At 41.9% G+C, this 17,128-nt stretch overlaps 1 protein-coding gene across 2 annotated transcripts in view; it reads right to left on the bottom strand.

Moving 5' to 3' along the window:
- The window catches only part of JARID2 (jumonji and AT-rich interaction domain containing 2), a 180,501-nt gene that overhangs the window by 76,119 nt on the left and 87,254 nt on the right, over nucleotides 1-17,128 (bottom strand). For both annotated transcript variants that reach the window (XM_083449301.1, XM_083449300.1), the window contains exon 2: nucleotides 13,726-13,861. In XM_083449301.1, the coding sequence (XP_083305427.1) occupies nucleotides 13,726-13,861 (136 nt within the window). The remainder of the gene's footprint in view (nucleotides 1-13,725; nucleotides 13,862-17,128) is intronic.

The following is a 17,128-nucleotide window of genomic DNA, read 5'->3' as shown; positions in this document are numbered from 1 at the left end:
CCTGATCCAAACTAGTTACAAAGTCAAGCAACCGGGGGCATGTTTCATTTCGCATTACTTCGGTGTATAAGCTCCAACTGAACACTGATAGGTACATTTGCTAAACCAATTCCTCCTTTTCCTGTCTCAGCCTGAAAATTAACATTTTGTCCAGATCTTTGAGGCCCATTTCACTTGGAATAACCATCACAGCTTGGTCACTTTGTGCAATGCTTTCTTTTGTGTGTACTGGCTTGAGACATGAATGAGCTGCTGCCGTGCAGTTTTCTCTGTGCGGCTATTGAACACGAACGGGAATTTTGAGCAGTGGCATGAGTACAAACGACACACATTGGGGGCCAGTTCTCATGGCAAGCTGCTCCATAGGAACAGTTCCCCACACAGTAGCTGCTGCAATGATACCGTTCCAAGCAGCCATTTTGTGTCCAGCGGACCTTTTAAAAATTATCATTATTATCAAAGCACAGTGCCATAGTATCTGGTCTCTCAGCCTCACATGGCTAACCTGAGACATTTTGTTTCCTGAGATGGAGAACAAGATGGCACACACATTCCACATACAGAAGATGAGAGTACTGGCAACCGAATCTTAATTCCACAGTGAAAATGGGACAGTGTTGTCCATCATACCTAAGGGAAAGTGCAGGATTCTCAAGTTTGGAGTGGGAGGTACAAAGTACGATTCAAGGCACGTTCAGTTGTGCCTTATAATTAGGCAGACTGTGCTGGCCAACTCAAGTGACAAATGCTAGGGGTTACCTATTGCTTCTTGCCCCCAGCATTTGCCACCTGAGGTGGCTGGCTCACTCTGCCTAATGATAGGGCCAGCCCTTAAGCTACAATTAAGTAAACTATTAATTAAACGTAGAGCTCAGTTGGTGGAGCACTACTTAAATTAATGAAAGTACGTTAAAGTACTTCTTCTGAATAAGCCCCACTAAAACATTTCCCATTCGTTTAAATGAATCCTTGCACAAACCACATCTCCAGAGCCAGCTCCAGAACAACACACTATTTTGATTGTTGGCATCTGTCTGTCTCAAGAGGCAGTGGACTTTGGGGATGAAGTCAAATCCCTGTGTTAGCAGCACTGCAGTGACTTCCCCATGGCACAAGCCTACGAAGTATGACAAGACCCCCCCCCCCCCTCGGCCTCACTGATGTGGTCCAAAGGAAAGTACAGTGGTGCCTCGCAAGACGAAATTAATTCGTTCTGCGAGTTTTTTCGTCTTGTGAATTTTTTCGTCTTGTGAAGCACCACTGTGTATTGACGGTTTCCCATAGGAATGCATTGGCGGTTTTTAAAAAAAGGCGCAAGATGTTTCGTCTTGCGAAACAAGCCCATAGGGAAATCCGTCTTGCGAAGCAACTCAGAAAACGAAAAACTCTTTCGTCTTGCGAGTTTTTCGTCTTCCGAGGCATTCGTCTTGCGAGGTACCACTGTAGAGCAATATGTTTGGCACCATCTTGGCTGGATGGAGGTGTTTATCCAACCATCTTAGGGACTTCATGTCAGATTTGCGCAGGGTTTACTCCTTAGCCTTCTCTTCTCCTAAAAACTGTCCTATTTATCAATGAACTGATGAACTCTACAGATTAATTTAGCCTTTCAAGCTCAGTTCTCTTTAAGACAGCCTTTGTGTTAATTTCTTTTTTTAAGTTTCCTCTCTTAGATAAACAGACTAAGGTTGTTTTTTTCAATGTATTACCGCATGAAAGATGCATCTTTTGTGGCTTCTTCTCACACCACTCCAGGAACGTATATGCTAAAGAACCATGTCACTGACCCACACACATGGCCTCCTTCATGAACATGTTACCAGACTGGTAAGAGGCAAGCAACTCCCACACCAATATGGTAATATGTATTACTTTGTCCCCTCCGCCCCTGGGAAGAGGAATGAAGTGGGAAAATACCATTTCAAATACTACAGAAATGAGTAAAATAAAGAGAAAGAAATCAACAATCATTTTTATGTAGAGCTAGGTTGCCACCCCCCAGTTCCATCTGGAAAACAGCAAAACTGTGAAATAATCATTTCTTACTATGATTTCATATTGCAATCCAAAGCATCATGGACAGCCTAAAAAGCTTTGATATGTCAGAGGCAATGGGGTGCTGCATTTGTCTTCTAGAAATTCACTGTGGGTAGTATTTTCAATAAATTCATTCATTCAGGCACACTGTATCCTCAGCCAGCCTCTAAAGTAGGCCTCAGATATCAACGTCAATGAAAAGACCTCTGTAATAGAGGCTGGGATCTTCTGAGGTTGCTCTCACCAGGAGTTAAGCATATAGTAAAGGTAAAGGTAAAGGTAAAGGTACCCCTGCCCGTACGGGCCAGTCTTGCCAGACTCTAGGGTTGTGCGCTCATCTCACTCTAGAGGCCGGGAGCCAGCGCTGTCCAGAGACACCTCCGGGTCACGTGGCCAGCATGACAAGCTGCATCTGGCGAGCCAGCGCAGCACACGGAACGCCGTTTACCTTCCTGCTAAGCATATAGTACTGTACACAATTTTTTGTTTGGTCTGTGCAGGATACCGGTAAGTACAGGCATACCTTGCTTTATTGTGCGTCACAGATACTGTGATTTTTACAAATTGAAGGACTGGAGGAACTGCTGCTGGGTTGGAGATGAGGCTGCAGGAGCCTGTCCCCACCGCAAAGCAGCTCCTGAGGTTCCTTAAGAGGATGCGGGTGCAAATGTTTTTTGTTTTTAAAAAGATGATGCCATTGGCACACTTAATGGACTACAGTATAGTGCAAACAAAACTTTTATATGCACTGAGAGACAAAAAAAATTGTGTGACTCACTCCATTGCGATATTTGATTTATGGTGGTCTGGAACCAAACCCACAATATCTCTGAAGTATGCCTGTACAGTGGTACCTCGGGTTAAGTACTTAAATCGTTACGGACGTCTGTTCTTAACCTGAAACTGTTCTTAACCTGAAGCACCACTTTAGCTAATAGGGCCTCCTGCTGCTGCCGTGCCGCTGGAGCACAATTTCTGTTCTCATCCTGAAGCAAAGTTCTTAACCTGAAGCACTATTTCTCGGTTAGCGGAGTCTGTAACCTGAAGCGTATGTAACCTGAAGCATATGTAATCTGAGGTACCAGTGTACCAAGGAAGGCAGATTTAGCACAACAGGCAAAACACACAGGATCTCTTTGGGGAAAAGCACAAGGGGCATCAAACAGATACAACAATGTATCGTCCAAAACCGGTTTGAAGCAGTTACTTTTTACAGCTTTGAAAGCAAAATGTGACAATAAACAATTTCAACTGAAGAAAAAGATACCATTTTGGAATCAATGACTTGAAGAATTCAGTGTAAAAGAAATAAAGGAACAGCAAAGTAAATCTGAAAGCTATTTTTTTAAGAAGAAAAGAAAACGCAAACCTAGAATCAGAGAGAGAAGCGACTGCAAGATAGCTGGTAAGTGTTTTGAATGAATTAAGATGGCAGGGAAACAGAAAATGCTTCCCTTCACTGAGAGGCCTGCATGTCTCTATGCGTAGCAGCATGGCTGCATAGATGCTCCTGCAGGGAGCTCAAATATCTGACTATGGAAAGCAAAAAGCTGTGGCATATTTCCAATTGTGCAACCTCATTTGATATTGTAATGCATGTCATTCAGAACAGCCCTTCATGGCTTTTGCCTGAAGCGTGGGCAGCCCTCCAGACAGACTCAAGAAATATTTTTTTCCAATGTGACACATGCTCTGAAGAGGCCTCTTACAGCGGTAACACATGACCCAGTAATGGGGTGCTGACCCTCCAGAGCAAGCATTATCTGACAATAGATTTAATCCTCTGCTAAGCACAGCAATTCAAAACAAAAACCAAACACTCCCCCCCCCCCCAGCTGTATCCAGATACATTCTACTCCTACAAGCTCTGCTTGGCTTGTACAAAAGCACCTTCGTAATTGCCTGCAGAACTCCGATCGGGAGTAATTAATTTTACTTCAAAATATAAACATCTTGGGGGAAATTACACTGTATAACACATGGAATAATCTGCTGACAATGAAAGACAAAGGAAAAATCAGACCAAATTGAAAGCCTAATGAATAATTTATTTACACCCCAAACAAAAACACTTAACTTACAGTATTTAAGAAGGAAACCTTATGTGCTTCCTTGATGCTCTCACTCTGAATGCCTCAAAATATAAATGTGTGAAATTGCACAGATTTCACCCTAACTTTAGAGGTCAGAGTAAAATTTATTTTCAATAAAATATAAATTGACCCAAGAGTAAAGAGTTAGGAATGCTGTTCCCAAATGTTAAAAATTAAGCATGATCTATTAGTTTTTATTGTCTTGCCTTTTTATTGGTTTAGATATAATTTTATGTTCATGTGCATTTTGGGAGATGCTTAAGGGGGCTTTATCCAGCACAGAGGATGTGGGATACATATAAACTCAAGTAAGTAAAATGAATACACATAAAACCCAAGTTCTGACCATTTTTTCCATTTGCTTTCATTTATACTTCCTAACTTCAGAAGCAAGGAAGGATCTTAAACCTGAAAAATGATACTTTATACAGGAAGAAGGGATCCCACCAAGCTACTGCCAGAGAGAGTTATGCCTGCAGCAAAAGACTGAGCAACCATTTCCTGCCCAATATGTCAAATTCCATGTTGCGCTGCATACTTGGAACAATCAAAGATGGTGGAACTGTACGCATCAGGAATGCTGGTTATGGACTTCAAAATGAAGAGAAGGAGCAGAAAGGAAAAGCTCTTAAACGCAATAAAGCAATAGGAAAGAAATCTGAGCCTGCCTGTCATGCGGGAGATTCAGTACAGTGGTACCTTGGGTTAAATACGCTTCAGGTTACAGACTCCGCTAACCCAGAAATAGTGCTTCAGGCTAAGAACTTTGCTTCAGGATGAGAACAGAAATCGTGCGGTGGCACGGGGGCAGCAGGAGGCCCCATTAGCTAAAGTGGTGCTTCAGGTTAAGAACAGTTTCAGGTTAAGAACGGACCTCCAGAACGAATTAAGTACTTAACCCAAGGTACCACTGTACATGCAACTTAGATATTGAGAAGAGTGAATCCCTAGATTACTGTTTGCAGTTAAATTATGTAAAACAGCAGCATTTCTCACATCAATAGCTGCCATTCCTCACATGTGTACATATTTCCATATACTTAGCAGCACTTCTTTCAAGAGGATATCAATGCTCTTTCTCACAACTATAACTTGAGACACACACGGTAGCTGAACTTAAACACAACCGGTGATCGGTGTTCATGTAATGTGAATATGGACTTTCCCAAAGGCTAGCAATGTGGAAATCAGGCTTCACCCAAATGTTTGTGAGGTAGGTTAGGCTGAGAGGGAGCAGCTGGCCCCACATCACCAGTGAGAAACGTAGCTGAGAAGGGATTTGACACTAACTCTCCATCCACTACATCACATTGCTGTTGCCGCAACCGTTTATTTCTAGCATTATTAAAAACCCTGGAGCTACAAGAACACTGTTAAGATGGACACATAAAAGTGTGCTTATTCCCTTATGGGGACCAGTGTTTCCCAAACTGGGGTCTCCTGGTGTTTTTGGACTACAACTCTCATCATCCCTAGCTAGCAAGACCAGTGGTCAAGGGTGATGGGAATTGTAGTCTGAAATCAGCTGGAGACGCAAGTTTGGGGAACACTAGATGAGACTAAAACACCAACCTCTAGTCCTGTCCATTGAGAAAAGGCAGCAGAGCCTTACTATCAAAACAAGCAGAACCCAAATTAAGTTCAGTCCAACCAAAAGTGACAGCTGGCACTACAGTCATTGAACACCAATGAAGAGACTTCCTTTTTGAGACTAGACATTCATGCGGACTACAAAGTGGGGTGAAAGTTTGCTATGACTGGTTTCCTCGCTTGCTATTAGTATTTTCATCTGAAAGCAGAGCTGGTTGGCTGTGGTCTGCAAAGAGTGAATATTCAAATATGAGGAGCCAATGTTAGCAATAATGAGAAACATCACAGTCAGGTGCCTCTGTCTCAGAACAGCAACCAGACAACTTTTGTCCCCAGCATAGTGTTAAGGTTTTCAACCACAAACTTGGGACTCAGACGGATGCTGGGCAGGCAAAGTAAACTTGTTAGGGTCCTTCCACTCAACAAACTACAACATTAGGGTTCAGGTGCTTCCTTATATTAGGGTTCTAGGACAAAGAGCCAAGCTTGAAAATAAGCATCACATGTCAAGCAAAGGTCCACAAGCTCCTCTTGCTGAGACTAGTCAGGAAAGCAAATTCCTTATGGGGAAATAGATAGCTATGCATGTGTTCTCCAGTAAATGGGGTACCAAAGATTATTTAAATCTGCCCAAAAAGCACCAGAACCTGACAAGCTTATAGAAGTCACTGTCAGGATAAGAGAATGGAAGGCAGCCAAAAACCATAAAAGTCAACAAAATTATTCATTTAGAGTCTAGACTTCTCATTCCCGCACCTGTTCTTTTTGAATCAAGGTTACCTTGGGACTCTTCCTGCAATAAGAGATACAAGTACATATGTCGGAGAGTACAAGCAGGAAAACAGAACCATAAAGATCTGCAGATGCTGCGGAGTACATTACCATCCCTACTTAGCTGCAAAATGTGAGTCTTCCTTGCAGACAAAAAAGAACAGCCGCTTTGCACTCTGTCAATGCAGCCCATCATCGCTCATATGTCCCAAGCTGTTGCACTCTTCCGGTTGTTCCTCTGCATCAGCCCAGTCAGCAAGGGGAGATAGTAAGCAGGGTGAAGAGACGAGCCCACATTCCAAGTGGCTAGGAATCGAACCACTCTCTCTAACCATCACTCTGAGCATCTTTGGCCTTTATTGATTGGTATGCTTGTCAAGAATTGTTTTGTCCATGCGGTGGGGAACTTCAGGAAGAAGGGCCTTGTGTGGCCTTCAAGCTCTCTCCATGCAGCCCTCAGAATTCTCCTTAGTCCTTATCTCTCATCACACATCTAGAGTCTCTTACAAAAGGAAGAGTCACATCTGTTGTGTCATCCACATGCAATTCTGGCCTCACCCACAATGGGCATGTGGCCCCAAGATGGTTGCCCAAGAGGGAATGGGGCCATCAGGATAAAAAGAGTTCTCCTCTTAGTCAGCGTAAGCATGCATCTTTCTTTGGCAGTGAGGCAACTGTGGGGGGTGGGAGTGGTTCACAGGCTGCCTAGTGGTGGGTGAAAAGTCATGTGGACCTTATGTGGTACTATCCCACACCCATAGTGCAACAATGAAGATTTACTTTTAAGGTTTCCAATGTCCTCATCATGGTTAGGAGATGATGAGCATGAGAGAGGCTCACAGTCTGTCCCCAGTGTGGTGTTGTAGTTAAGAGCTGTAGACTCATAATCTGGTGAACCGGGTTCGCTTCCCCGCTCCTCCACATGTGGGTGACCTTGGGCTGGTCACACTTCTCTGAAGTCTCTCAGCCCCACTCACCTCACAGACTGTTTGTGGGGGAGGAAGGGAAAGGAGGATGTTAGCCGCTTTGAGACTCCTTCGGGTGGTGATAAAGCAGGATATCAAATCCAAACTCTTCTTCCTTCCTTCTCCTGCATTAAAGTTAACCCAGGCACTAACCAGGACTGCCCTTGTAGCCCAGGGCTGAAGGTTTTTTTTGGAAAGGGGATCTGGCCCATCTTTTTCTCTGTTATCCCGGGCCCCTGATATGAAGTTACATATTAATATTTAATCTACTAGAATTCACTAAAACTTAGTTTTAATGGGTGGGGTGGGGGGCAATTAGAAAACTGATTGCTTGCTTTTAAAAGGAGGGAGGAGAAAAACTCCACAGCTTTTTGCTCACTACAAAGTGACACAAATGTTCCTGCAATTAGTTTGAGGAGAAGTCTGAACATTCAGTTTGAAAGCACGTCAAAGTGCAAGTAGATAAATAGGTACCGCTCCGGCGGGAAGGTAAACGGTGTGTCCGTGCACTCCTCTGGTTTCGCCAGAAGCGGCTTAGTCATGCTGGCCACATGACCCGGAAAAACTGCCTGCAGAAGCGGACAGACGCTGGCTCCCTCGGCCTTTAAAGTGAGATGAGCGCCGCAACCCCAGAGTCATTCCCGACTGGACTTAATTGTCAGGGGTCCCTTTACCTTTACCTGAACATTCACAACCCGAGGGGTACATATGGATATATACCTTTAGGTGACAGGAAGAAGTCACTTTGTTGTCCTGCCACTTTTTCTCATGAAGCAACACAATGGGTGCTGCCCAAAGCTGAAGGAGGGTGGGCTAGAATTGTAATAAGTTCTAACACTGTAATAAGATTGTTTATTTAATTAACGGAATATGAATCCACACAATCTTTCTTTCTTGTCCAGGCCAGCCTGTATATCAATTCATTCTGTCCCCTGTTCCCACTTCTTCCTCTGGCTTCTATCATGCAATTTCTATATGCTTCAGTAAGTCTCCCCCAGCCTTTATCCAGTAAGTTTCTTCCTACTGTTATGTTAAATGTGCTTCTTAAAACCCTTTCCTGGACCACCATAGTACTATATTCACTGCTGCTTAGTGCAGCAATCTTCTGAAAGTGGCTTGGAGGTGTGCATTCAGTCTGCATATTACCCACAAAAAGAAAAAGAAAAGATCAGAAACCAAAAACCTGTGATAACATCCCTTAGAGCCTTGCTATAAAACCCACATTTATAAATGTCTGTTTATTATTCCTGAATTTCCTAGATACAGTAATTAAAAACTGAGGTAAATGAGACTTCTGTTAGAATTCTATACATTTAAAAGCTTTCATTTCAAAACTGGAATAGTCTATCTATGGTTGTTCCCATTTAATAAAAAGTGAAGACTTGTGTGAAATCTTTTATCCCTGGCTTTAGGTCATAAACTTGAGATTGAAAGTTTGAAATGTGGGTAGTATTATTGCTTAAGCCTTTGAGTATTTTTATATCCCACTAGCTCATCTTAAAAATAAATGAAACGCTCTCCAAATAATTACATTTTAATATCCTTTCAGGAAACAAAGTACCCTGAATGAAAACTGGTGTATAGAAAAATGGATAATATTTAACTGGAAGTTTTGAAAGCAGCACAGATGGTTCTTTGGGTTTCAGCACCATATCATGGCATATTTGCACATAACCAAGAACCCCACAAGCACACTCAGAAGTTGTTTGTAATCATTAGTGTGGTGGCCACCCAGAAATCCAACCATGACTTATATAAGCTACCTTTTCTCTGCATGGAAAAATTCAGTGAGATTACAAGACAAAATGCTATTTGCCTCACATTACATGTCAGCATTTTTACTATTGCCAATTTGAGAAAAATGTTGGTGTAAGATCTTTCTGGGAGGGGAAGGAGGATACTGGGGAAGGAGGGTAGTGTGGTTGTAAGACACTTTGAGTTGCCTTGGGCAAGATAAAGCAAGTAACAAATTTAATAAATAATAAAATAATACTAATACAGTAGTGGAGTCACTCTGAAATTATTTTGCCAGTCATCATTGTCTCCATGTCAAAATGCATTGCTAGCATACGTAGGCTTATATCTAACTGACAGTACCCCCATGACAAAATAAATTAAAATAAAATAAATTATTCACTAGCTGCTAGCCAGAGGTGTGCAGAACTGCACAGCACAGCTTTAGTATTGTCACAAAATGGCCCTCTACCTATAGGGCCAAACTGCAACACCAAATGGCAGATCACAACACTGGACCTCATAAGACTAATGAGAATTTAACAAATGGGAAGACAATTGTTTTCTCACAAATTACCGGTATATAGAGGAGAATGGGACAGATATGTCCAGCTCCATAAGGTTAGATGTTGAGCACAAGAAAGAAAAACCAAAACATATCCTCTATGTGAAACCCTCAGAAACTATGGTTTGAAGTGGTCTGCAAACTACAGTTTCTATTAACTTCGATTTTGGCCAAATGCCTGAATTAGCAAAGCATAGCTGCAGTTGTTATCCCACTTCTAGGTGCCACTAAATCTACAGAAAGGAGAACTAAACAGGCCAAAAAACAAAAACAAAACAAAAACCCCAGCTAGCCAACTCTAAACCGTGGCTTGCAGTTTGCCAGTTATTTGAAAGCTCAAGTCATGGGTTGTGGACTAAAACCATGGCTTGTACAAACCATGGTTTGTCAATGTCTTTCATAAGATGAACGTAGAGAGCACAAGGAAATTAATGTGGGTAATATCTATGCCCGTTATCTAAGTATTTTTGTTGTTTACTCAAGTGATGCCCATGTGTTTTCAAGAGCAGTTTTTCGTTTTAAGGAAAAATGCCTTGTTTTATGTGCAACTTTGCTGAAGGATACAAAATACAGCCTCATGAATAAAAGCCAAGGATGGTTACATTCTATACTTCAATTTTACAGCAGTCTATTTCATGTCTAAAGCAGCATTAGAAAGAAAGCTATTTCCCGTGAGAATGAGATTCTCTCTTTCAAAGAGACCTCTGAAAAACTGATTATCACGATCTCAAACCCAAGGCCTAGGCTTATTAAAACCGTTGCTGAAATACCAGATAGTAACATTCAAAATTACAGCACATGTTCCCTTGGGCTTGCTGATGTGTTATCCTGTTTCCCAGAGTGAGAAAGACTCCCACTGAATGCTACAAAGGGTTTCCTGACATCACACAAAAATATCCCCTTCTGATTTTAGTGTTCCCACATGGTGGAACAGAAACAAAACGAACAAAGGCACATTGTAGAAACAGGACAGTGGTCATTCTATACCCTGTGAATATCCAGAGGCAACAAAGCAAATACCTAGTAAAGAAAATATGTAGCTAAGTTAACTCATCTGTTTATTAAATTTCATCCTTCTAAATCCCTACAGCTGAGAAGATGACATGGGTTTTGTTGAGACATAATGCCAAACCATGGTTTGATGTTTCAAAAAGAGAAATGAATCTCACATGCACCAAAAAACTGATGAGTTTATACAATTATTTATACAATGGCCCCAACGTGTTTTGGCCCAAAATGCCTTCGTCAAGGGCCTATTTCCTTGTTTTTAATTAATTCATCTCAAGTTTCTGTTGTCGAAAGAAAATGGCAAAATCTTCACTAAGCACCTTGTATAAAGACCATCCCTTTATGTGCTCTACATGCAGCTACCCTTGAAGATAGTGAAGAACTGAAATTGGTGTAGAATGTGGCCACCAGGCTACTGAGCGGCATTGTGAACTGCAATGGCATGAATTCTTGAGGAACTGGACCAGCTGCTGATTTGCTACTGGGCCCAATTAAAATTTTGACATTAGTTTATAAAGTGCTATATGGTTTGGGGCATGCATAATCAAAGGAGTACCTCTCTCAACATTTGGCACCTCGGACCCTTAAGATCTGTGAGAGTGGTCTTCCTCATGGTCCTTCCTATGACTGCAATATGCAGTGACCCAAGATAGAGCCTTGTCTGCTGTGGCACCCTGGTTATACAATTCCTTCCCACTAGAAATATGACTGCGCCCCCTCACTGCTAGCTTTTCGTCACAAAGTGAACATGTTCTTGTTTCATCAGGCATTGGGAAGTTGGGAGCAAATGATTTTAATACATGTGTTTACAGTCCTGAGATTCTGTGCACAGGATTTCAGCCAGTGTCTGTCAAAGGCTCCACTGTTCTTCCATGGGGTAAATAGACTGTGTGTTATGTTGCTGTTCAAGGCCTTGTATCACATTCCTCTGGACATACAGCAACACATACTCTACCTCACTCATCAAATTTCCCCCACAATACTATTCCTTAAAAAAAACCTCTCTGCTTCATAAGGGTTCAGACTGATAGTGCAATTCTATTCACAGAAGTCTAAAGTAATTCTATAGGGACACAGGTGGCGCTGTGGTTTATACCACTGGGCCTCTTGGGCTTGCCGATCAGAAGGGTTGGCGGTTCAAATCCCCGTGACAGGGTGAGCTCCCGTTGCTCGGTTCCAGCTCCTGCCAACCTAGAGGTTCGAAAGCACGCCAAAAAAAAGTGCAAGTATATAAATAGGTACCGCTCTGGTGGGAAGGTAAATGGCGTTTCTGTGCGCTGCTCTGGTTTCGGTGTTCCGTTGTGCCAGAAGCGGCTTAGTCATGCTGGCCACATGACCCAGAAAAACTGTCTGCGGACAAACGCCCGCTCCCTCGGCCTGTAAAGCAAGATGAGCACCACAAGCCCAGAGTTGTCCGCAACTGGATTTAACTGTCAGGGGTCCTTTACCTTTACCTTTAAAGTAATTCTAACTCTGCAATCTATGTATGTCTTTTTAGATGTAAATACCACTGAGTTCAAGAGAACCTATTTTCACGTTAAGTGAGTACAGGATTGTAGCTGAAATCATGCAGAATTAGCAAAGTTATGCAAATTAAGAAAACCTTCCTACATTTTGCCAGTTAGTAACACTTCAAGGCCAGACCCATTGTGTTTCACTGGTGCAGTTTGTATTTTCAGAGTTCAGTTCTTGATGTAGATGTGTACTCCCTTGTGTGTGAGCTGTTCTGAGAATGAAAACTGGGTTAACCCGCTTTTCATCAAGTTTACTTGGAAGAAACCAGACACTATAAAATCTCAGTCATGCTCTGTAACCTGGCACTCCCTCAAAGCTTCCCAACATACAGTTGTTGTGCATTACGCCTTCAAGGCCTTTTCTGCTCCCTGTAGACTACAGAGTAAAAACACACACAATGGAATAAGAAACCTTCCTTAAAGAAACTGTTTGACGGAAGATCAACGAAGCAGAGCCATATAGAAAGCTGAAGCTGTTGTGTGTACTTGCCCAGGAAAATTGGTATGGTTTGCTGCTAAAACGTGACTATCTTTCAGATTGGTATTTATGAGAAAACTGAGGGAGTTTCTTTTTCAGATGTGAGATGCTATAAATTGACCGCGCAGTAGATCTTCTGTAGATAAACAGCTCACATCCTTGTATCTTTATTAACAAACACCCAAGTTCTCAATGAGTAAGTGCTGAAATATGACGCATCAGAAATGATGCAACGTACAAGCACAAGGAAAACTACACAAGCAGCCAGCTGCTGTTGTAATATGCTGGTAAGCATGCAGTTATGCAGACATTTGGGAAATACTCTAGATAGGTTGGAAGTAACTGCTGTGGTTGTCAAACGAAAGCTAAATAAGAAGGTATACAGTGACATTTCTCCTCCTTTCGTTTAGTGAAAATATTTGTTAAAAGAATGCTCCAGAATATTCTGCATGAGGCTCAACTAATTTGAAAAGGGTAATTTTTTAACGATTGCCTATGCAATACACAAACATGAGCAAATATAGACGGGCATTTTAGTTATGCAAGTTATTTAAGTTATGCAAATGTATGACCACTGCAGCAAGAAGACAGTCATCTGTATCACTTCTCCATGCAACAAAAACAATTTTACCACTCCGCTGCTTCCACGAGTTTCCAAACCAGTGCACTTCTCTTCATCATAAAACCGGTACATCAATTCTCCATTAGTCTTTCGATCATGGTGAGAGACTGCAATGCTAGACTACATAGACGTGATCTTGCTCAGGAAGAAACAGGCTTCCAAAAGAGGTTGCCAGAAACATGGAAAGCAAGTTCCTTCCCCCTCAATGAACTGACTGCTCACACAGTTGTATGATGTGACACATAACAGGGAAACAGAAGGGGGAAAGCAGGCTCCAAGAAACTTCTGCTGTGACTCCCAAACATAGCACACAGAGCTGGAGCAAAGACGATCCGCCAAGAGACTTACCATTCACGCCTTTGAGACTCCCATTGATGCCATCCCCATGCTGCCTCTTCTGCGCATTCTTGAATTCCTTTAGGGATAAGTAAAGGACTTTTCGTACCACCCTCTCCTCCGACCATGGAATCCCATCACTATCATCCTAATAGGACAAGAAAAAAAAGAAACGAGACATTTTACTTAATATTTCAAAACATGCACATGTACGTTATTCTGGCTGCCAAAATGAGTTTTCAGCTTTTTCAAAAAACAAACTTTTGGGGTTGTTGTGAAGACAAAATACCACTGTAAGGTATATAGGATAATGGATGGGATTAAAAAAACATTCTTTTGAAGAAATAAGCAAATAAAATGAAACACGCAAAAATGTAAGACTTCTGTTTTCTTGGCTTTAATTTTTAATAGAAGAGAGCAATAAATAAGTCATATTCAAAATTTGCTGGAGGTGCAAAAAGGAGAATGGAACATTTTACCATATGTGGCAGACATTTAGTTGAGCACAAAAATACTGGAAGATGATTATTAGAATAATTACAGAAACATTGAAATATGAGGTTCCCTTATCACCACCAAAAAGAAGGACGATAACAAACTTAAACGCCCCTATGGGCGGAATTCACCCAATGAACCCCATCAGTGGCAGCCCTGCCAAGAACACCCTCTTGCGCAATGGGGCTTCCCCCCCCCCCGCTTCACTTCTGCCGCCCCCCATGTGTTCCTGCACCTCCTGAAATTGGCTGGGTTTGTGTGGGAGAACCCCTGGGGCAGCACATGGGGAGGGGGGTTGTTCTATCTGGCAAACTGCAATGCTTGCGTAGACAGAACAATTGTAATAGCGCAACACTGAATTCCACCCGATTTGTTAACATCTGCAAGGATGTTATTGGCTGAAAACATGTTACATTACTGCCTCCCTGGAAAGAATGGTTTAACAAACTTGGGGATTTGGCTATGATGGCCAAAAAAAACCCTTCTTATCTAATAACAACAACTGCAAGTAAATGCAGACATAAATTCTGGGGAAACTGATTGCCTTCTACAATATTACCAATAATTATCTCTGCAAAAGCAAGTTCAAATAGGTCTTTAGGTTTTGTAAGAATAAGGCTGTAATTTTATGTTAATTCATACGTACTTGCATAATATTGTGATGCAAAGTATTTTTTGGAGCAGGGTTTTGTTGATTATTCATAATTATTGTCAAATTATTAAATAAATTTTAAAAAGGGGGGGAGTAGACTAACAGGCCCGTTAACTTCAATGGGCATATTCTGAACTGAATTTAGCTGGATACAATCCATATAAAATACTAATCTTTTGCTATCATGTTTCCTGTGTTCCAATTTCCCCATTCTGCCAACATGTTTTTTGAAAACAGTTCTTTGCCCTAGAGTTTCTCAAGGGCTGCACCACAGCCAAGTGAGAAAATTAGAGTTTTTTGGATGACCTTCATTTCGGAAAACATGAGCCAATTCACTAACACAGTTCAGTAAGAAATCCAAACACCAGTATCAATAATCCATTCCAGAGGGTAAGAAAGTTTACACGCTGCATGACAAGTATGGTCAATAAGACTGCAACATTTTTTTAACAAAAACAAAACCCTATTTTGAGCGAGATACATCCTGGATACTTAAGGCTGAAAGCAATCCTCTGATCACTGAGCCCAAATGTTTGCTTTCAGTTCTGTGACAGATTACTTGACTGCCTGAAAAGGAAAACAGGCAGCAAAATAGTAGTGATAGCAAAGCAAGTTAGCAATTTGGCAGAAGACGATCATTATACACTGGGGAAACACTACTGCACAGTAACAGGAGAAAATTATGCCTAAGATTCCTTTGAACATGAAGCATATGCACATTTGAGCCAGAACGACAGCATCTGTGGAAGCGTTCTCAAGGCAAGCATGCCCAAACAAAAATTAGAACGTTTCTTATTTTCTTGCACGCAGCCAGCCCCCACCAGTAGGTTCATCACGAGCACGGAAATGGGGAAAATAACGACAAAAATGGTATCTGAAAGACAATCCCTTCCCAGCAAATAACCTTGAATATTCATAAAGTATGCAATAGAAACTAAAGAATTAAACCACAAATGCCCACTACTTAGAATCAGAGGATTGCAGATCTGCAAGGGACCATGAGGGTCATCTAGTCCAACCCCTACAATGCAGGAATTTTCTGCCCAGCATTGGCTCTTGAACCCCTGACTCTGAGATTAAGAGTCTCTCGCTCTACTGACTGAGCTATCCCAGCTGTTCCCAAAAGAGGAAGGGGAAAAACCACTCAGGTCCCAGCAAGGATCGAACTTGGCACCCCTGGCTTACAAGGCCTGTGTTCTAACCACTGGGCTATAGAGCAACTTCTATTACAGCGGTGGCATAGAAGAAGCCCCAGAGCACCACACGAGAAGCCCACCTTGCAGTTCCACCCCACATCACATCAGTCCTTGGGAAACTGGATTAAAGCTGCCCAGTGTTAGGAGTCACGGAATTGGAAGGTTTGTTGTTGTGGTGGTTGCCTTGTTGTTGAAATAACCTAAGTGTCAGGTCCAAGGTTTTCAAAATCTAATGATAATCAGAGTCACAACTTGGTCACATCCATATGAGACATGTTAATAGGGTATTTCACATATTTTATTGCTGCACTGAGCTAAGTCAAATTTTGTGTGTTGTCCAAACCCAGGCTTCTGGTTAAACTCTCTCCTCGCTAATTTTGAGGTGGTTAGTGTGCACAGAAGTAAAAAAAAGACTGGAGGAGCAGATGGCCAGTAGTCTGAAGTCAGAGCTTGGCTAACCAAGTTATGCGAACCACGCCAGTAAGTCTTAGTGTTAACTAATAATTAAAGTTAGCACTTATATAAATCAATCAAAATAGGAAATGTCCATTTCTGTTAGGAAATGCTTGGCATGATTAAGTCAGCGAAAGGCCATGGAAGGGTGATACATGATGCTGGAACTTGCTCCCAATCCCTTATTCACGGTTAAGAAATTGGAAACATGAGGTGTACCTTGTTTGACCCAGTGTGCAACTACTGCTTGCTTGTTTGTATGTATGTATGTGTGTGTGTGTGTGTGTGTGTGTGTGTGTACGCCCAGATATACACACCACATGCAAAAACAAAACAATGAAAACAAAGCATACACAATACTTTTCATAATTTCTACTTCTCGGCTGAAAGAGCACAACACACCACTTTTGCTATTAACCTGAAATAAGCTCAAAGATGAGTCGTTCTGTCCCCCCCCCCCCCGCAAAAAGCACATATCTGCTCCTATTAAAGCTGTGTAATGCTTCAGGCGCTTCACACACAAAAATGAAAACTAACGACAAGACCCTGCTCACATGCTTGCAATCTAAATACTGCAGAGGCACAGGGAGATGAGGACGAAGCAAAGGGAGATTAGCAA

Source organism: Podarcis tiliguerta (genome assembly GCF_965153285.1).
Source record: "Podarcis tiliguerta genome assembly, chromosome: 7".
Classification (NCBI taxonomy): domain Eukaryota; kingdom Metazoa; phylum Chordata; class Lepidosauria; order Squamata; family Lacertidae; genus Podarcis; species Podarcis tiliguerta.
This window is presented reverse-complemented; position numbering and strand designations above follow the sequence as displayed.